Source organism: Melozone crissalis, unplaced genomic scaffold (assembly GCF_028551555.1).
Source record: "Melozone crissalis strain CALT ecotype California unplaced genomic scaffold, PUWL_Pcris_2 ptg000036l_1, whole genome shotgun sequence".
NCBI lineage: Eukaryota > Metazoa > Chordata > Aves > Passeriformes > Passerellidae > Melozone > Melozone crissalis.
In genome coordinates, this window is record NW_026535814.1 from 4,176,194 (window position 1) to 4,197,500 (window position 21,307).

Genomic DNA, 21,307 nt, shown 5'->3' on the forward strand with positions numbered 1-21,307 from the left:
ACTGATGTTAGGTTTACAAAAGTGCCATTTGTGATACTCTCTGAAATGGAGGAACAAATAGGTAAAAAAATCTTGCAACCACATCTTGTGCTACAGACTGTCCAGAGAAGCCCAGTGCATGGGGACAGGCTTCTTGAAAATTCAGGAAACTCCAGGAATGGGCCAGCTCACAGAGCAGAGCTTGTTGCTGTTCAGGAAACCAGGTAAAATCATTCTTCTGCTGGGTCACATATCTTGCAGTCTGATTGTAATATGGAATAGGTATCCTCCAAAAACACAAAGTAGAAAGATGAAAGAGAAATTATTAAAACAGAAGGCTCCACTTGCTAATGTGGTATTTAGAAGAGTTCTAGTATCTGTTAGTCTTGAGGAATAATTAGAAAGATTTGTGTTTTCCAGGAGACCAGAACTTTGTGAATGTTTGTGACAATGGGAGTCAGAGATGGGAAATGGTGATGATATGTAAAAAGGACTAGAAAAGATTAAAAAATAATTGGATGCCTTTATTTCAGGAAAAAGTGTAAGGAACTTAGATTAATAGAAGGTATAAAATAATTCAGAAAAACAGAATTTCCTTTTTGTACTATTGTGTTCTCTGTAATTTTTTTACTGTCTTACTTGGTTCTACCAGTTTTCCATGAAGTTTCTTTAGAAGCAAGACTAGAATTATTTCCTTGTGCTTTTATTTTCTTGGTCTTCTTTTAGACTCTTAGCAGGGATTTCTAGTTGTAGACACTGTAAAGGAATACAGGTTCCTGAATTTGTGTCTTCTTGAGTACTATTTTCAAACTTAACACTTGCAAAAATATTGAAAGTGATCTTCTTTTATAGGAGATGTTGATGCTATAGGAGATGTTGATGATAGGCATTGATTAAAGGTGTTGATATTTGATTGGCTGGATTGGGATGGACAGACACCCTTCCTCAACAAATCTAAGTTAAAGCTCTCTTGAGGAGTCTGGCAAGTCTCTGACCAAAGATTCTTTTTCCCTGCTTTGTCAGATGGGCCCCATTGCCCCCAGGAAGCCAGGGCATGGGAAAAGGGCTGAGTAACCTAAGTCCTGACTATGGCACCATGGTTTCAATAATTTTTTGCCCCTCCAGGGTCATCTGGCCCTTTCATTATAATATAATTTCATAACCTGTGAGCCCATAAAGAAAATGCACATTATCATTGTGGTTTCAGATTGCTCAGGCATAGCTAAGAATAGGCCTTTGAAATGTGAGGAAGCATGTCAAAGCTTATCCTCACAGTTGTGCTATAAGCCATTAGCAACAAGAATAAAGCATATTGTTAATTTAAACAAGTTTAGAAAACCAGGATAGCAGTGTCATCTTTCAAACTGATTTTTCACTCTTCTTTTCCTCTTCTGTTTTAATAGATTTTAAAGTGAAAGATAACATGTATCTTTCTGAAGTACTTGCTGTCAAATGCTGTATTATAGCTTTTGCTAAACATAGGTACTTTTTTCAGCTTTTGTGAAGTCACATTACCTTTAATTCCTCTCTCTTACTGAAGCTGCAACGATTAGAAGGTTAAAATTAAAATTGGAAGCAATAAACTTCTCCATAAAACATCTTTAATCTTACAGATCGAACTATCCTTAGATCTTTAGGGTTATATAATACTGAAAATTCCACTGATGCTTTGAGCCATGGAAAGCTGGCATTTTTACACAATTCCTTGTAAACAGTAAGTCTATATATATATCCCCTTATTGTTTTTAGAGCAACTCCTTACTGGAAACCTAGAGAAACTCTGAGATTTAATGAAATGTAATGAGTAACAGCATATATAAGATGGCTAAAGAATTTATTCACAACAAACAGCCATTCTTCTCTTCAGAATTATAAATTTTATTTATGTAATAATAATAATAAAAATTACCAGAAAAGTGCAAATATCCCCTTTGCCATTATCTGAGCATCCTGAGCCATTTACAGTATAAACACCACCTGCTCATGGTGCAGAATTGGTGTGTATGTGCCATGCTTATAGACAATATTGCCCTTTGTTGTAAACAAAGGAATTCATCTGTAAAATGCAAGATTTTTTGACAAACTCTGCAGTAAAGATTGATCAGAGGCTGATATATAAAATATTTTTCTTCTATTTCATACAAACTGTGAATAAGATATAGTTATGAGAAGTAGTTAGAATCCTAAGTCTTAAAATATCATGTCATAGATACATGAATTCATAGGAAATTATGCTGTAAAGATTATGAAGATTATGTTCAGGGAACACCAGGTGATTATGAAGAAAATCTAAGTAAATTCCTCCAAGTTGCCTCTTCTATTATGAATTGCTGAGTAACTCTAATTACAAATTAGTGAACTACTGGCATCCTCTCCCAGTGGCATTCATCAAGTAGATGCACCCATCATGCTTATCACATTTCTAGTAGTGATTGGCAGGGTTCTTCAAAAAGGTCTGAAGAAAAGTTTGTGTTAGTTACACAAATACATATTGGGAAAGGATTATTCTCCACACAAATGCATAGAAACTTGGTCTCTTAACCAGATTATATCCGGAATGCTACTTAAAAGCCTAGAAAAGATTTATTTAGAAAAAAGGAATTTCTAGAAATACTTCTAGAAATTATTCTTCTTTCAGAATAATTAATAGCAAAAAAATTGGAGGTCAGGATGCTATCCAGTAACAAAACATATTACCTAAATAGCTATAATTTCATAGGAAAAACAGTAGAATAGGACTAATTTCCTGTTAGTAAACTAGTAAAAAGTTATCTAAATGAGTAACTTTCATCATCATATTCTAGCTCATCTTCCTCATCATCCTCCAAAAGTCCATATTTAAATTTGTGATAAATTGTGCCATCCTTGCCCATGTATACAATGTCATCTTCATCATCATCATCTTCATAATCTCTGTCTCTGTATTCAATCACTTGATCCTCATGATAACTGGGATTCTTGTGATAGTTGCTCGCAGAGGAAGGAAAGGTTTTGGAGTGATTTGTCAGCTTCTCATATCGTCCTTTATTGACAGGCTGGGTTTTGGTTCGTGCCTTTCTCCAGATGAATACAATGGCTCCAATGATAAGCAGAAGCAAAATGCAAGTGATAACAAATAAAATAGTTTTGCTTTTTTGTCCAGGTGGTAGAGTTGTCTGTAATACGCAGTCATCTACAATAGCAAATAAAAACAAAAGAACAACAAAAAAAAGGGTGAAATGAGCTTGCATTTGTGTGTGTGTGTCTTAAAAGTCTGGTACAGTGTGTCTGGTGCAGTAATAGCAGTCAACAAAACACCTAGCTTTTCTGGTATCACAATGATAGTTTTGTTGTTCTTATGCAGCAAGTATGTCAATAAGGTTGTTGGGCTATCTGCTCTTTAGTATTTTATTTAAAATAATGAGAAAGAAGCTGAAAAACTAGCAGGCACATAAATGCAATGAGATTCAGATGTCTCTTCACTGAAGTAAGCTAATTCATAAACCAGTAAGTTTATGAAATGCCAGGCCATTTAACATAGTAGTTGAGAGTGTGAGAAGTTGCCATCTCCAGCACCAGACATAATGGTTGTTATTTGAGTAAAACCTTCCCTATTTTTGATGAAGCAGTAGGAACACACTGTTTATCAATAGCACATTTTTGCTCTGCCCTAGTTTTCAAGCAGCATAATGTCAGCAAAATCAACCATAAAACACTTAGCACTATTCCTGCTTTTCAGCGTGGTCCTACCTTGTGTTTCACTGCAGTCACAGCACTCTGGGGTTTCTGCTGGGTCAGTGTTGCTGCAGCAGGGCAGGCAGCGGCTTTCCTCCAGGAACAGCTGCATGCTGGCTGGACAGACTGTGCAGTTGAGAGGACCAGGTCCCTTGCACTCAACGCATGAGCTGTCACATCTCTCACACTTGGGTTTGCTCTCCTTCAAACACAGAACACAAGCGATGCACCTCCAATTTTGTGTGATTTGTACCTGACCTGGCAGTTCTGTCCTATCATTGACCATCGTGGTTGTCATCTCTAGGCACCATGATTGTCAATGTGAAGATACAATACCAAATTCAAAATTTCCTGTTTTCTGATTTCTCAGTGATCTGCTTGTGGGATATAAAATGTTGTAAAAGCTTAGAGATCTCACCTAGCTAAGCAAGATGTTAAAATTTACTCATTCTTTTTAGCTTTTTGGCCCAAAAAAGTAAGTGATGTGGAAGAAGCAATATGAAATATTCTGGGTAAAAGCCGAGAGTATGAATTTTCTCTTTACCCAGAAGAAGCAGAAGTAAGGATTAAAGGTGGTTGGAAATTTTTTAGCAAAACTGATTACTCTTAAATTATGTGGCTTTTTTTTTCCTGTGGAAACAGCTTAGATTCAAATACTCTTCCTGAAGTCCAGGCTACTGGGGACCTCTGTTTACAGGGACTACCAGCGGTCACTGTGTGATCACACCTGCCTTGCAGAACGGTCTGAAGTCAGTGGTTTCAGTATTTGCAATGCTCACAGTTCCTGGCCATGGCACATCTTCACTGTGAACATCTGGAGACTCCAATAAACTTTCACCACATTTGCAGTTAGGATTGCAAGGCTGTTTATCCTGGATGGAAGAACCTGTGCAAGATTGCAGGATCATAGCTGCTCTTAATTTCTTAGAGTCAAAGCTCTTGCAAAGACCTGCACACCTGTGTGGTCCCCAGCCTCAAATAAGGCTGTTTTCTCAGGTCAGTGCTATGAAGTAGGACTGTCAAGAAGATATTATAGGACAGAGACTGCAGGGTTTGTAGCATCCCAGGCATGCCTTGCTGCTATATTCTTGAATAAATATCTTTAGAAGGCAATTGGTGTGGAAATCGGGAAGGTGGAATGCCCAGGCTTATGGTGCAGACCCAAACCTTATCCTATTCAATTAAATATACAGCTGTGTTAATTTCAGCCTATCCTTCTACTAGAGCTTTCAGCCAGAAAAGCTGTCAATCAAAAATGCAGAAGGATTTCTTACAGAAAAAGCATCAGAAATCCAAGAGGAAATCTGTTATATTGGAAGAAAAAAATACTGTATCATTAATAGAACTGATTTGTTCATGTGGTTTTGATATCTTTGTTGCCTATAAGGAAACCCCAGAAAGAGAAACAAGGCTTCCTCTGCTAAAAGAAGAAAAAAGTAAGCATACTTAAAGATAGGCACTATTAAAAACTCATAGAAGAGCCACATGCTGTTTGTATTTTGTACAAAAATCCTTGAAGTAGCTACCTTTTGTTCTGGAGTCTCCTGGACTTTGTATTCACCTACAAAACAGTCTGAGTTGCACATTCCATTTAATAAACTGTAGCTCCATACACAAGATGTGCAGCTGAGTGCTCCTTTCCCTAGACAGGCAAACAAAATAACAATATTACAACAGGAAATGTCAGTTAACTTCCTTTAAAAATTATACTGACCACTGCTATGAAGCAAAAGTATGTTTGTCAGTTGGTATTAGAAAAAGCTTGTGCCTAGTCCTGGGGTTTTATGTGCAAACAAAATTTATTTCTTAAGTGTTTTGATAGTCATGAAAAGATGATTTCACAATCAGTTGTACAGGGAGCCTCTGACATATTCAGGAAAATAAATTAGATCAGAGCACTGAGATAAAATGTGGGGAACTTTCTCCAAATTGTGTCCTTCACAAAATCCATACTTATTTGCCCTCTTAACTATTTTCAGACAACCATGAATTAAGCGATGTTTAAATTTGAATAGAAAAGTAACTTGTTTAGTTGCATAAGAAATAAACAATTTTTCACTAGGTACAGCCAGAGGACCATATGCACCTTGTGTGTCAGAGACTCTTTTTAAAGACAGATGCCGCATGCAGTATTTCTGTGAAACACTTAGGGGATGGGTTTGTCCTAAGTGTCAAGATGCATCCATCCATTTCCCTGCACACAGACATTTTCTGCCATTGTCTGAAAGGAAGAAAATGAAAATGCAAGGAACTGACATTAGCAGACATTAAACTGCTGAAGAAAGTAACCTTTTATAACACAGAGGACTTCCTAAATTACTGTGCAATGCATGATTTTCCTTACTACTCTTGACAAAGAGACACCATGCTCTTTGCTGATATATCAGCAATGCAGATGCATTTCAGACTGGCTTGTGTTTTATAATTCTGTCTTTTTATTGATGATTAAAAATTCTGTCCTGTAGTATTTATGCCAAATAATGTGAAAAACACAGGAAATGGTCTGTAAATTAAAATGCCTATCTTTTTTTGTTGCAAATCAAAACAAACATATTTCTGCTAATTTTCATAATATTGTTACACAATTAGGTTGTAAACATTCTTGAATGTGGCTTCATTCTAAGTGCTTCATATATAATTTTGTAGCAATTAGCTATTTGTACTATCCAGTATATCCACTATCCAAAACAGTTTGTGTGTTACAATGCATGCTCTTCTAAGCTGCAGCATGGAACCCATTAGCTATAATCTTGTGTTGTTCAGGTAAAAAAGGACACCAAATGGGCCCAAGAGGATTAATGCTTTTTGTTTCAGAAGTGGTTTAATAAGGAAAATTGAGAAACTAAAACCACTGTCTCACAGAGCAAAATAGAGTCTCTGAAAATTAACTATGTGAAATACATAATTATATTAAAAGCAACAAACGTCACTGTGCTTTTGATTTCAGTTTTCCTTTCAATCTAGAGATGTGCTTTATGGGTCTTTACTCTTCCCATTGTAGGCTGTAGAGATGTGTAGTTGTAATTAAGTTCCTTGGTTTTCATGGAGTAACAGACAGTAGGGCAGCTCAAGGAATGAGATATTTTTCAGTCATTGTTAATATACATGTGAAAAATGGGGTCCATCTCTGTAAGCCCATTTTTTTTATGATGAGTATTTTTATGAGAGTCCTGGCTGATGGTAAATTCATTACCGTTCTCCATTTTTTTCCATTCACTGACTTGGCAACATGTGACTTGGTCCTAATCCTCCCTGTTAAGTGGCTGTCTCTCTGTTTGTGCTCTCTGCTGGAAGCAGTTCTGAAGAAAGCTTGGCAGGAATTCATATACTTGGTTTCACCTCAATTATCAATGCAGTAGATATGAATCAATGGAGCATGTGTGCAACAAGTCACCAAGGGACAGGAAAAGCTCAGCAGCCCCTGGGAGAGATCTACATCACCCACTGTGTGTGATGGACACCCAGAGTCATGGACAGGTTGGTAGCACTATATGAGATTAGTATCTTTGTGAAGTGTTCCCAGATCATGGAGATGAGATTCCAGGTGTTTTGATGACCCCTTTTTTTTGCTCAAAGCAGAACATATACTTTTACCGTCACAAGTTAAACAGGAAGAGTGGCATCTCTCACAGACGTTGTTGTCCTTGTTTTCATAGTAGTACTGAGGACAAGAGCTAACACATTCGTTCGTGGCGTGTAGCAGGTAGAAATACATATTACAGGAAAGACAGTCTGTGGCTCGAGGCCCCGTACACTCCTTACAACTCTTGTGGCACCTCTCACATGATCCAGTGGAATTTTGTGCAAAATACCTGCGATAGATCAGATAGGCATAAAGGCCAGCAGTGATAGAAAAACCAACATTTTTTTTTAATCCTTAGCTTTTTATCGTGATTGCATCCATGTATAAAAATCATACTAAAATGAACACAGGTGTTTGTAATCTCAGTGGAAATTGAATTAATTTCATTCCCTTCGGCCCTTGGAATTCAGCTACAAAGCATGACTCTGTATAGTTTTTACAGCAAAAATTTCTAAAATCTGAGTTGAATTGAGATATAAAGTATTGGAAGTAGAGAAGGTGTGTGTGATTTTGCTGAGATATGGTCATTAGAGTTTTCCAGTTTAATGGGAGGGACAGCCAGTGTGATCCATTGAACTCTAGTTTTAATTTAAATGAACCTGAAAGAGAAATCATAGTTTAACATTCTAAATTTGAATTTCTCAAAACTGAATTTCCCAAAACACTGAATTCACATTTTGAACTGAAACGGACTAATTATAAAGCTTCTCTCTAGAATTATGAGTGCTCAGTTCAAAGATGTTTTAATGGTTTTTGTTATCACCCACTGTAAGCATTAACTCAACGCAAAAAAAAATATAACCTTATCCAAACTTCTCCTCGTTAAATGGAGGCCAGAGTTGTGCTTGGAGGCTCTTCTGCCTGTTCTCAGGCTGACTGACCTATAACTTGGTATACTTGTTCTGTTTCACACCGTACTGTACAGAAATAGCCAAGAGCATATTCTGAGCATGTCCACACCGCATCTAAGCAGTCCCCATCTGGGCACCAATTTTGGAGTTTTCTACAGGGAAAGGAGGTTTTCCGCCATTAGAGTACTGTAATAATACAAGAAATGTTCTCCTGAAAACAAAAACTCAGTTCTGTTTCAGACTGACATGGAATGCTGCAGTGATCTAATTTCTCAAAGCTTTCTCTGTGATGCAGCTCTTAGCACAAGATCTTGGGCCTTACCCTGCTGGACAATGGGTTACACATCCTTTTCCTTGTCTGTACAAACCCAGTTTGCAGGAAAGGCACTGTGAGCTGTGTTTCCCAGTGCAAGTGTCACAGGTGCTGTGGCATGCAGAACATTGCCTCTCTGTGCTGTCAGCATAATATCCATCTGGGCATGTTTCAACACAGGTTCTGTCTACAGAGACAACAATGCAAAGTAGCACATCATATTCAGTATTTGCTAGTATAAAACATCTTGTGCAGCTGTATTAGAGCAAATAGCCTGAGGTGCTGATAGATAATGTATCAGAACAAGAAAACCCAGTGTTGGGGAACAGTAATTACTTTTTGATTCTTATAAATTCTTTAGTCCTCATTTCTTTGTTTAATGCATATTGGCAAGCTCTTCAAGATAGGCAAATTTTTATCTGTGAAAAATAAAGTAGCATAATAATGAACAGCAGATGTGATTTCCTTTGTATAATCAAAAGTAGTAAGGCAGGTTTTTATCTGCATTGCTGTTTTCCATATATTTCACTCTAAGCATCAATCTAATTTCATTCTGTGTAGATGATGAATCTGATGGTAAATTTGAGATTTAATGACATCTGTTTACTGATTTTTGCCCTTGTCTGTGGCTTCTACATTATGTTATCGAATTAAGTGTCTTTAATGCTGCAAAGCCAGATAAGTCCCACTTTTTTCAGTCGTAGTAGGAATCCTGAATGAGAAGTTAGTAGTGTTGGAATTAGCTGCAAGTGCATAAAGCTAATAAAGTAGTAGATTACAAGCTGCTTGTGCTTGCTACATATTTGTCTTGATAATTTTGCTGTTTGGGTTGCAATTGGGCAAAGGAACTTTCAGGTTCAGAGTTTTTTCATTTTATTCTCAGTTCCAATATCTGCATTTGTCCATCAACTTTACCATTTGTAATGGTGCAAAACAGCAGAGTGTGTAGATAAAAAAGGTAAGTCTGATACCAGGTCTCAGAAATACAGGAATGTAAAATCTGCTTTAGAATTAGGGTCAGTCATGGTGTTTGCTGCTATTTAGAAATCCTGCATTAGTCCTGTGAACCCCGGCAAGCCCTGCCTCACAAAGTTTCCACATAGCCCTGCTGAAGAAATTATCTCTGCATAATTTAACAACTTGTCATGTCCTCCTTACAGTATTTAGATTGGTTGATGCAGCCCAAATGCTTTGCAAATATGACAAAAACTTGTCTATTCCATGCTTTCTGTGTAGAATGAAATCTAGAGGCAGTAGAGAGATACTTACTGAGAAGATACCGGTTATTTGCGCAGCTAAGACACTGGTGTTCAGTAGGTCCTGAGCAGTGGAAGCATTTCTTGTGGCAAGATTTGCAGGTCGGAATTTCCTCAAGGTAGTACTCAGTGGGAGGACAGTATCCAGATAACATACAGTGCCCATCATGGTTCAATATCCACCCATTTCTGCAAGTTAGGCAGGTGGTGGAAGAGGAACAAGTCTGGCATGTCCTGTTGCATGCTGTAAAGGACAAACAGTAGGAATTTCACCTTTTCTGAATTTATCTCAGAGTGTTATTACAGTTTTAATTTTTGAAGGAACAGCTCTTATCTCAGGATGAAAGCCTGTGGGAAGTAATCTTCAATCTTATGCAAGGAGTTCCTTAGGTTTGCTTTTGCATCAACACTGCTTTTCACTGCAACAGTGAATAGTGTCTCCAGCAATTTTCAGTGGTTCTGTAGCCATTCTCTGCATTTTACCACAATGGTTGCCTTGAATAATAACCATAAGTATCCTGGCTACCTCCCTCTCTGTTTTCTTCAATTTTTGCTAATCTACAATAAGCCAGATTCTTTTTCGGCCTTAGCTGTCCTCTTTAACTCCAAGACACTGGTAACAACATTAGCTGTCCCATGCAGGCCCTTATGGGGTGACCCTTAAATAGACCCACTTGTATCTCAGTACTCTTCTGGGGAAAACAACTGTTGCCAACCTTGGCAGTCTTTGGTGGCTTCTTCATAGTAACTTCCCTCAGGGCACTGTTTAAAACACATGCCATTGTAGAGGAAAAACACGCTGTAAGTGCATGCTGTGCAGTCATCAGACTCTGGCCCGTTGCAGTCCTTGCAGTCGGCATGGCAGGGAAAGCAGTGCTTGTCTTCAGGGTAGAATCGTGAAGGGCATTCCGGTACACACTTCCCGTCGTGCAGGAAAAACTCATCCATGCACTCTGCAGGGGACAGCAGAACATTGGTAAGCAAGTGGGCAGCAAATTCTGACCTAAGTGCAAGAGAAGATGGGTGCTAGGAAACATTACATTCTGGATTGTATGTCATCACAGAAGTCATCAGAACACCTTGAGAAGGTAGGACCTCCTTTTTCAAATCTTTCTCCGCCAAAAGACCTATATTGGCCCCACCCTCAAAGGGTATCTTCTGTGTTACAGAGAGGAACTTGGAAAAAAAGTCACTTGCTCAGCTTTGGTGATATTAACCAAACCCTTTGACATTAATATGGCCTTTTTCTGACATTTTTCTGCATTATGAACTTCCTGCAAAATCAGGAATGTACATATCTGAAGTTTTGTTTTGTTTATTATTGAAATATGAGTTTACCTAGAGTGTATTGACCTAAAGGGTTGTCTTTGCCTAGAGCTGTGAATAAGTTGTCTTTTTATTGTGAGTATTGGGTTTAATATGTTTGTTTATGGTTTGGTTTGTTGATTGTTGGTTTTTTATTTCATCCACATTTTTGTTTCTAGAATGGCTTGCTCAATATTAACCATCCTTAATATTTTGGGGAGGGTGGGGTGAGGGGTAATTTTGGAGGGGGGGTTGCATTTAGCCTCACCTGGGTACCAAAGACTTTTCTAATACCTTTCTTTACAGGAATTTCTTTCTCTAACAGGAGTGGTCATTTGCAAAAATGGTAAAGAGATGTGAAGTTCAACTATGCTAGGAAAGAAACATTCTGTATCTCACATTGGTGCACATATCCAAGTTTTTAACGTTGGATACATTAGATCAAAAATAAAATCAAACTAGCAGATGTCTCTGAAGAACCACAGGACCAGGCAAAGCAATGTGAAATCTTTACAGATCGTTACTGTACATTTAGTCTCATCATGATCTATTTTAGAGATTGACAATGATATGCACATCACTTTTTTTTTCTTTGCGCATTACTGAATTCGGATTTGGTTTTCTGTCTCTCTTCAGACAGATCCAGGGGGATTTTATTCTACACAACAGCAGTTCTTTGCAATACCTGTGCATATTTCATTGTGAATACATTCCTGACACATTTCAGGGCAATGTTTGCAGATTCCTTCAGAGGCAAAATGCTTCTCTGAACAAGTAGATTTACATTCCCAGTGCTCCAGAAGCAAAGGACTTTTACAGGACAGGCATTGGGTAGCACTTCCCATGCATGTCTTACAGGATCCACTGCATTCCTTGCAAGTCTCAGAATCATTAAAATATCCCCTATGGAATGGAAAAAACACAAAACAAACTGTTGGTCACTCCAGGCTATGAGAATTACAACTCTAAATGAGACTCTCCCAGCACATATACTTCACTAGATCGAACAGTTTTCTCACACAATTTTTTTCTCGTCTTCCACTTAACTTCCCCTGTGTCTGAAAGCAGAAAGTATACATGGTTAGTGCTATGTGAAGGCTTTCCTTTCTTCTTGTACCTGCTGTCTAAGTGATGTTGAACTATTTGGTCTTAATTTCCCCCTTATATGAGATAGAAAGATATATAACATTTGGGAAAACATGCAGTCTCTAGTCTTGTGCAACTGACCTGCAATACTGATATCAAGGAAAGAGAGAGAAGAGTAACCTCGGTGGCTCTAGAGAGGAGAAAGAGGAGACAACTCTGGAAATGTGAAGGGTAGGAAGAATGAGGGCAGGGATTGAAAATAACAAAGAAAAGCAGGATATTGACATAACGCCTTGCCTTAGTGACAGCAGGCTAGAGATGCCAAAGAGAGAGTACATTTTGCTGGTATCTGTGGTGTGAGAGCAAATATAGAGAGCTGCTGCTGGGAGTACTAGTCATAAATACAGAAAAAAATCTGCACCTCTGCTTCAGGTAAAGATGCATAGAAGAGATGTTGAATTCAATCTGTCTACACTCTCAGAATCAAATTGTTGCAATGTTAAAGGATGGGTAAGTGGACATTTTGAGATGGTTGCTAATCCTCAGAGCCATTGATGAAAACTAAATAAGAAGTTGAGACAGAAAGTATTCCCACAATATGTACTTTATATTAACAAATTTGTTACTCTTGATTGAAGGATGCTTCTCCTTCTGTTCTTTGACATGGTTTTTCCAAAGAAAATCTGGGGAGATGCATTAGAAGCAAGGTTAGAGAAAAAAAAGGAGGAGCCATGCCTGCCACCTATTCCCATATTTTTTATCTTCCAACTTTTTTCAAGGTCCTGTAACTACTTCTTACAGTCCTGTCCTCTTTTCTTGTTCCAATGTTGAGTACCTGATTAGCCCAGTCTTTCAAAATTCCTCTGTCAGAAATTAATTGTGCAGTAAGCAAAATCTTTTTATCTCTTTTTTATCCCTTAAAAACATGTCCCCAAACCCAAGCCAACCCCCTTAATAAATAGTCTCATTTTTTGTTCCAGTGGAGAGTAGTTGTGTCTCAAGAACTTTACCTCAGAGTCTGAAACTGGAGTTTAAACTCTGTGAATTTTGCTCATTGCTGGGAAGCTATTATTTACAGTCTTGAATTAGGGGGAAAAAAGCGGGATAATAACATCTGAAATGACTACTGGTATATAAAGTTTTAATTTTGTTATGCTGACTCTAGGTGGGATAACTGGGAAACTAGTACCGACAAGAGACATTGATGTCAAAACACAATTAATGGTTGTATGCCTCAGTTTCTAATATTAAAAATTGCTTCTGAAGTAGAGTCGGCTTCATTGCAATTATCTTGCACTCACTGTGATTTTTCATGAAGAAAACCTGTTCCACTGGCCCTCATTGACATATTCAGCAAAATTACCAGGAAGGCAGAGACTGCAGGAAAAGTGTGAGCTTCACAATTTTCTGAAGAAAAAGGGTTAACCAAGCAAGACTTTTTTTCTGCATAGCATTGGTTTTATGTATATATATATAAGATGAATGCTGATTTAAATAAAAAATAGAAAAAAGAGTACCTGAACTTCTCATGTGCCTGATCTAATATCTATTGCAGTCAAATGGGAATATTTTTAAATTTCACATGTAAAATATAAACATAAATATGAGCCAAAGAGAGAAACACACATCATTAAGCACTGTCTTAACTAAACACTCACTGTTACATATCAGGACTCTAATATGTTCACTGTCTGAGTTTATATCTCTGCTATGTAATACTTGGAGGAGGGAGGAACAAACTGGAGGATGTCTAGAATTTTTATTATCATTTGCCATGACGTACCATGTTCCTATTAAAGTCCTTGAGAGCTGTTCCATCTTTCATAGGATTTAATGTCTTACCTTCACTTTTGATTTTTTTACTTTTTCTCTAACCAAAAGAAAATACTGTTTATTCAGGCAGTCTGAAAATGACATTTACCTTAATTTCTGGTAGCATGTGTTACATAAAGTTCTTCCTTGAAAGTTTAATAATGGATCTGAACTTTAAAGAGAACACAGAGAAAAGATCAGGGATAATATAAGAGGGATTACTTACTCAGGGCACTCCTGTAAACATCTGCCTTTGTGGAGGAAGAGCAGCTGGTTCTGTTCAGCCTGACACTTCTGACAGTGCCACTGGTCAGAGCACACCTCACAGTCATGCCCGCACTCCTCACACTTTCCACTTGCAATGTTGCCAAAATATTTTGAAGGGCACAGAGAAACACAGGTGTCATGGATAAGAAATTTTCCTGGCAGAAGAGCAACCCAGGGGGGTAAAGACATCAATTAGACATACATTTAAAAGATTTCTGCCTTGGATGGCTACAAAAAAAGCTTTCAACTTCTCAAAATTCAACTTTGATTCTTAAAAGCATGAATAAAACATGTTTTCTTAAGATATTTCCCAGAATATTTTGCTCAGACCTCACTGACATTGACAGAAGGAATCATCAGGATTATCTAGCATGTCTTGCTGAAGAAATCCCTATTCAATAATTCCTGCATGATATCTTACAAATTTTAATTGAAAAGAAAGAAAAGGAATACCAACAATATTTTGACCCGTATTGCTAAGGGTATGCCCTGTTGCCTGAATTCAATTGTTCATTGGCTGATTGCCTCTTAAGCTGTTAAGCGACTTTGTAGTGACCACTGACAAAAACATTCTCTGGAAGCATGTAGGATATGAAATACTATAGTCATTGCAAACTTATCCAAGGAAGCTGAAATGTTACCTTTCGGACATGAAGTACACACATCAGCAGATTTCTCACAGGTCAAACACGAAGAGTCACAGGACAGCAATTTTCTATTTCCATCTGGGATATAAGGGAAAAGAGTTCCTTTTTTTACCACCTGGTTTTCTTAATTTCTCCTCCCTTTAGAAGGGACACTTTGAAAATGCATCTTTGCGAATTTTTGGAGTTCACAAAGTTGAAGAACTTAATGATTGACTCCTCTCTTCTAAATGATAAGTTATGGGTTGTATTAAAGGAAAATAGGAATGTTTTACTCATGTTCACTAAGGCATGGTTCTGGACTTCTCATCACAAATGAGAATAATAATAGTAATGTTGTTAATAGTTAACCCAATAATCTTAATTTCAATGTAGTGCTCCAAACCCAAATATGGATATGTTATACTAATAGATTGCAGACAGAAAGATCTAGAAAGTATGTACATTTGGGGACTTGGTTTAATTATGTACTTCTTGGACATTTTGAATGAAATTGTTGTAGACCACCATTATTACCTTGTAACTTGAGAGTTCTGAGTCAGAAGGAGACAGAAATCATATAATCATAGAATATGTTGCTTTGGAAGGGACCATCAGTATCATCAATATCTAACTCCTGGCCCTGTGCAGGACACCTCATCAGCTGAGAGTGTTGTTCAAATGTTTCTTGAACTTTGTCAGACTTGGTGCTGTGTCCATTTCCCTGGAGAGCATGTTCCAGTACTCAATCATCCTCTGGGTAAAAAATATTTCCTGGTGTAAACCCATCCTGACTAAGCTTCATGCCTTTTTCTTGTGTCCTGTCACTGGTCACAAGACTGAAGAGTTCCATACCTGCTGCTCCACTTCTCCTTGTGAGAATGTGAAAACCACAATGAAGTCTCCTCGACTTTAAGCTGAGCAAACCTAGATTACCTCGGTCTCTTCCTGTAAAGCTTTCCTTCCAGACCTTTCACCATCCTCATGGCCCACCTTTGGATGTTCTCTAATAGCTTATTGTCCTTTTCATATTGTGGTGCCCAAATCTGCACACAGTCCTCAAACTGAGGCTGTATCAGTGTGGAGAGGAGCAGGACAATCCCCTTCTTGACCACTTGTCAGTGCTGTGCTTAAAGCACACACTTGGCCCTGCTGGCTGCCAGGGCTCACTGTTCACTCACACTCAACTTGACATCAGTCTGAGTACCTCGGTCCCTTTCCACAGCACTTCTCTTCAGCCTCTTGTTCTGTAGTCTGTATAAGAAGCTGGGGTTGCACTGTCCCATGGTGCTGAATCCAGCACTTGCCCAAATCAAAATTCATAGAGTTGGTGATTGGTTATCTCTCTAACTTATCAAGGTTTGAGAATAACACCTATTAAATAGTTCTCCCCAAACTTACTTCTGCCTGCTGTTTCCCTCCAAAAGGGGGCCCAATGAGTGTCAAGTGGAGTTCTTATGACTGTGGAAAAGCAAATTTTGATTACTCTTTGCAGAACCATCAGCTAAAAAATGACAAGGACATTGGAGCATCATACCTAACAGAAAAATCTCTGCTGTGCAATGTGACCATATACCCCCACATACAGCTCTGTATTTTGATACCAGAAAATTACAGCAATGGCTAAATGTAGGTCTAATGAAAAAATAATTATGGACAAACAGACAACACACAGAAGCTTCATGATTTTGCTGAAAATAGAAAATAGAGACAAAGCCAAAAGTTACTTGCAGGTTGAGCTGTGCACCTCATTTAACATACCCAGCTCATCCTGTCAGTTAAATATGTATGATTTTTGTAGGTTAATTGATGACAGTCACGATTAACCAAATGCAACATATCACAAAATCCTTTTGTTCTGCCTGTTATGGTAAGATTGTTTAGAATACTGAAATTTTGAATGAAAACCATGGAAGCAAATGCTTCAATTATAAAGACAAGGGAAGAGAGCAGGAAACTTAAATAAAGCCCTTTCCCATAAGGTGAAATGATGGGCATTATACTAAGCAGATGAAAATTGTACGATAGTATGTGTACATATGGTACACATATACAAAGTGTATATATGTGTACCATACTGTTAGCGTTCAAAAACACATAATCACATAAGTGATTATATGTGGTGCTTTTTATTAAGAGCTCTGGGAATTGGGGTAGTTTTTCCACCCAAATCTGATTCCAACTACACATGCGAGATGATAATGTTTTTATACTCTATCGTTATATAAATTTCATGTTAGTTATTAAACTTATATTGTTCTATTGTATACATAAATTTCAGCTAAACACAGCCCCCCTTTAGATTTCCAACATAGTTTCTCATTATTCTTCTTATAATTATATAATAATTATATTTAATTACTAAACAATCATCACATCTAACAATTATATCATTTATCATACTGCTTATGCAGGTGCAGTGATCTGAGAAAACACAAAGCCTAACTTTTTCAAAGACTATTTTTAACATTTCCCAGGGCTCCCCTATCAAAACCACAGGGGAAGAAGAGACAATAATAGTAAAGATACGAATGAGAGAAGTTAGGTCCACATTCAGCGTGACTGGGGTTGCTCTACAACAGTATGTGATAACCACATCTGACACTACCATTGGGTGAGAAGCCTCAAAAACTCATTAAAGTTGAAAAAGAGTCTTCATGTAATGATTGCAGCCAATCACAGTCTGGGTGCTTAACAGTAGGTCATTCAGCGAGAACATGGTTAGTCACTCTTTACCAGGACTACTTGTGAGTACTGCTTCTACAGGATAATGAAAGCCTGTTGTGTTGTTACTCTTCCTGGAAACTGGCGCAATATAAAATTTCTCCAGATACAGCTGCATCTTTAAAAGTGAGAGAACTTTACACCAATCAGTAACAAAGGTATGCATGACTAGAGTCACTCAAGCTGCACCTAAACACAGAGAAATAGTACAAAAGTAAGTTGAGACTGGGGGAAAAGGTAGGGAAGAGTCCATCATGACTGCTGGGATCAGCCAAGGGGCTGAACCGGTCTTCTCCCCCACAGTGATGCCTGTTGGGCAAGAATCCTGTTCTCTGCTGGCAGAACATTTTACTGGGGACTGCAGCTTGTCTGTGGATTCCTTTGAACACATTTTTTTCAGTCAGGCACTATCACCACAGCCTTTGAACCTTAAGCTGTCACAACTTTACACAAATAAAGAGTGTTACTCCATAAACTGTCCGTGTCTGTCCTTCATGGGCACTAGCAGTGGCTGGCAGCGGGTAACACAGTCCAAAGTAGGAAGATCTGCTGAGGGGTCTCCCTTACACTGCTGGTTTCCCTGACTGAGTCAGTGGAACCACCTTCCCACCCAGCAGGACTGCCCAGTGAAGGTTCCCCCCTGGGACACTGGCAGAGTGCACAAGGGTCTCACCTTTCCTGGGACGCTGACAGACAAATCAAACACTAAGGGTCCAGTAAGTATTCCCACACTAACACTGACTCTTGCTACCATAGTTTCTACAGCTCTTTTTCCCCTGCTGAATACCTTTTTAAAAGCATTTTTACTTCTCTTATGCAAATAATCCTCAAATAGATAATTGCTTACTTTTTTAAGATTCGTTGTCAAAGACTTTTTTGGAGACACCACTCCTTAGCTTAATGTTTTTCATTACTCATCAGTATTTAACAAAATATTAAGAAGTGTCATTAATGTTGACTGTAAGAACACAAGAAATACTCCAGAAAAGTTGGCTGTTTTAAGGTTCTCTATTATCCTAACTTTTTTTTTTACAGAGCTTCTCTCTGTTGTTTTTGAGTGAGGATCAGGTGAAATTAAGCAGAGAAGTTGTTAACTACTGCTGAAGAATATTTAAAGGAGCTCATTCTTTTTAAATGTTTGAAGCCTTACAATGCAAAATAAAGATTTATTTTTGTGAACTAGTTTGTATTTCTTTTTATTTCTCTTTCCCTTTTGCACTATGTCCTCTTTTTTGTAATAGTTACTAGTTGCCACCAGAGGGTGCTGCTGCAGACAACAGAAATAACATTTAACTTCCAGTCACATATAAGAATTTTAATTTCCCAATTTAAATATTGACAGAAGAAATTTGTAAAAATTATTTTAAAAAAAATTCTGCATAGGTAAAATTAGTCTTTCTTGTGACTGGTTTTCATTTACCAAAAAAACCTGAAATAAAGCACACATTTAGAATAATATGAACTTAGTAAATGTAAATTTCCTTCACTTTAAATGTAAGATCTTTCCAGAGAATAACCTCACACAGCTGAAGAAATGGTCTGCAACATGTACTTTCTCAGTCTTTGGACTGATTGCAAATGGAAAGGTTGAAAATTACTGGGTTTAAGCTGTTGGGTTATATTTTCCTTTCCTGAGGAAAGAAAAGACCTGAGTGTTCAACAAAATTAATGATCTTTGGAGACCTACTGAGTTGTTTTTATCCTTAAACTTATATTATTTTTTACAAAAATTCAACATCCATTTTTTTTTTTTATTTTCAAAAGCAAAAGGCCTTTATTTAAACTTGGGTCAGAATCTGAGTCAAGACCATCTTTATTCTTGTGTCTTTCACAGAATGAGTAACATCTTTGACCAGCTAAGTCTCTGTTACTCTTTTATAGAATCTGAAAAACTGAATCTCATTATTTCTTGAGCTAAATTTTACTGCAGCTTTGAAGCTGCCACAGTGCTCTTGTCCATTCATTCTATTCAAGGGATTATAAAACTGGAAGTGTGCAGAAAGACTGTGAAATATTTTTTCCTTATTCTCTTTTCTCATTTGAGATCATGCATCTTGAGTGAGACAATGGTAGATTTTCTTGAAATACCACTGTAAGATGTGACCCCAAAATTAATTAAGGAAAGAAGGAGTGAAATTTTATTTCCAATTAAGACAACGTCCCCATATTTCCTTTTTTTTTTTTTTCCTTCAGTCATGTTCCTTTGAACTCTCAACATTTTTTTCAATCTGCTGTCAGAGAAAAATTAAATAAGTTCTCAAAAATATTTAGGGTGAAAACCATGGGTTCATATGAAAACAAGTATGGTCCTCTTCACGTGCTCCCCACTTGTTCTGGAAAATGTGAAGTTTATTAAAAAAAAAAAAAAGCTGAAACCCTCTACAAAGCCCAAGGCATGTGAGCAGAGATATGGCCATATATAAAGAAGTATGGCTTGACATACAAAAGCATTTATAATCCCTCCTTAATTTCATTCAGAACCACAATGGTGTTATAAGAGCTCTTTTTAGTTTCTCATTTCCTTTGTGATGTCCACCTCTCTCTCTCTCCCTGCTCTTTTAGAAAATGGATATTAGGCCAGGTAGTGCAATCAGGAAGTGTTCAAACCAGCAAAAGATGTTTTATTTCCTTCCATTTAAATGCTATGTATTCTTGCTTTTCTATGAGTAAAGAGGGGATTTAAAACCTTGTATTTTAGTTGCTATCAAACTAGGTCTCTGTGTACATTTGTAATATTTGTAACTCCTAGATATTATTTTCTGAAAGGATTTGTATATTTACAATATATTTTGTTACTGGACCGTAGTACAACTACTCTAGTGAGGGATGCAGAAGAGAATGAAGTACTGTTTCTTACTGGTATGGTATTCCTTTTAGAAGGTGACCTGTCTAGCTTTTATGCTGTGTACTAATACATGGTTTGAATGTGATCCAGTTGAAGTGTGGCTTAGTTTGTTAGATTTTATTCTTTGCATGGCACTGTTCTTGCAAAACTAATACAACCATGAATAAAAAAACTGAAACAGTTTACATGTCTCCATGAGGTAATAGCAATTATATAAATATAGTAAAATATATTGAAAATTATAAACATATGTAATAAAATGCTCAACTTCTCCCATTGTGAAGACTTACATGAACTGTAAATTTAAAGAAATTATAGGAGTGCTGGGAAGTAAATGACACTCCCCAATAACCATTAGTTATCAATTTAGTTGTCTTGTAACAACTACATTATTTTACAAATAAATACCAGAATTTATTTATATCAATAAAACATACAAACAGACAATCAGAATATGAAACTGTCATGCATAAGAACATATTTGATAATGGATCATTTTTACTTGCTTCTAGCAACTTGAAATTTCACATTTGGATGGTGATTAAAAGGGCTTCTACCTCTTCCCATGATGGAGCAATTCTGCACTTTAAATGGCAAAACATTCTCATGTTTAAAGACTGTTACCCTTTCCCTCCTACTTCTGATTTCTCTCCTGTATTCTGCATAGCCAATTGCTTTTTTTTCCCTTCCCATATTCTGAAACCTTTATATGTATATATGCAGAGCTGCATTAAGGTTCTTTTACAGCCTTAATTATTGTTTTCTCACAACCAGTATATTTTTACTGATTTTATTTTGCTTTTTATTTAGGAAAGGAAAATGCAACTGATTAATGGTGCTTGTGGGAGGTTGCTCTTATTATTGGGGATGGCACATAACAGTGAACTGCTGCTATTTATCTGCATGTAAAGAAACACACACTCCATCATTAGAAATGATCTCATTCCCT

At 37.3% G+C, this 21,307-nt stretch overlaps 1 protein-coding gene across 1 annotated transcript in view; it reads right to left on the reverse strand.

The window, feature by feature from the left end:
• Nucleotides 1-79: 79 nt before the first annotated feature.
• Nucleotides 80-21,307, reverse strand: part of PCSK5 (proprotein convertase subtilisin/kexin type 5) — a 228,426-nt gene continuing 207,198 nt past the window's right edge. Inside the window, exons 28-37 of the mRNA XM_054283563.1 lie at nucleotides 14,808-14,891; nucleotides 14,126-14,321; nucleotides 11,687-11,904; nucleotides 10,413-10,649; nucleotides 9,710-9,940; nucleotides 8,450-8,627; nucleotides 7,288-7,505; nucleotides 5,220-5,335; nucleotides 3,709-3,895; nucleotides 80-3,151 (exon numbers count right to left, since the gene is read on the reverse strand). Of these exons, the coding sequence (XP_054139538.1) occupies nucleotides 2,748-3,151; nucleotides 3,709-3,895; nucleotides 5,220-5,335; nucleotides 7,288-7,505; nucleotides 8,450-8,627; nucleotides 9,710-9,940; nucleotides 10,413-10,649; nucleotides 11,687-11,904; nucleotides 14,126-14,321; nucleotides 14,808-14,891 (2,069 nt within the window). The 3' untranslated portion in view covers nucleotides 80-2,747. The remainder of the gene's footprint in view (nucleotides 3,152-3,708; nucleotides 3,896-5,219; nucleotides 5,336-7,287; nucleotides 7,506-8,449; nucleotides 8,628-9,709; nucleotides 9,941-10,412; nucleotides 10,650-11,686; nucleotides 11,905-14,125; nucleotides 14,322-14,807; nucleotides 14,892-21,307) is intronic.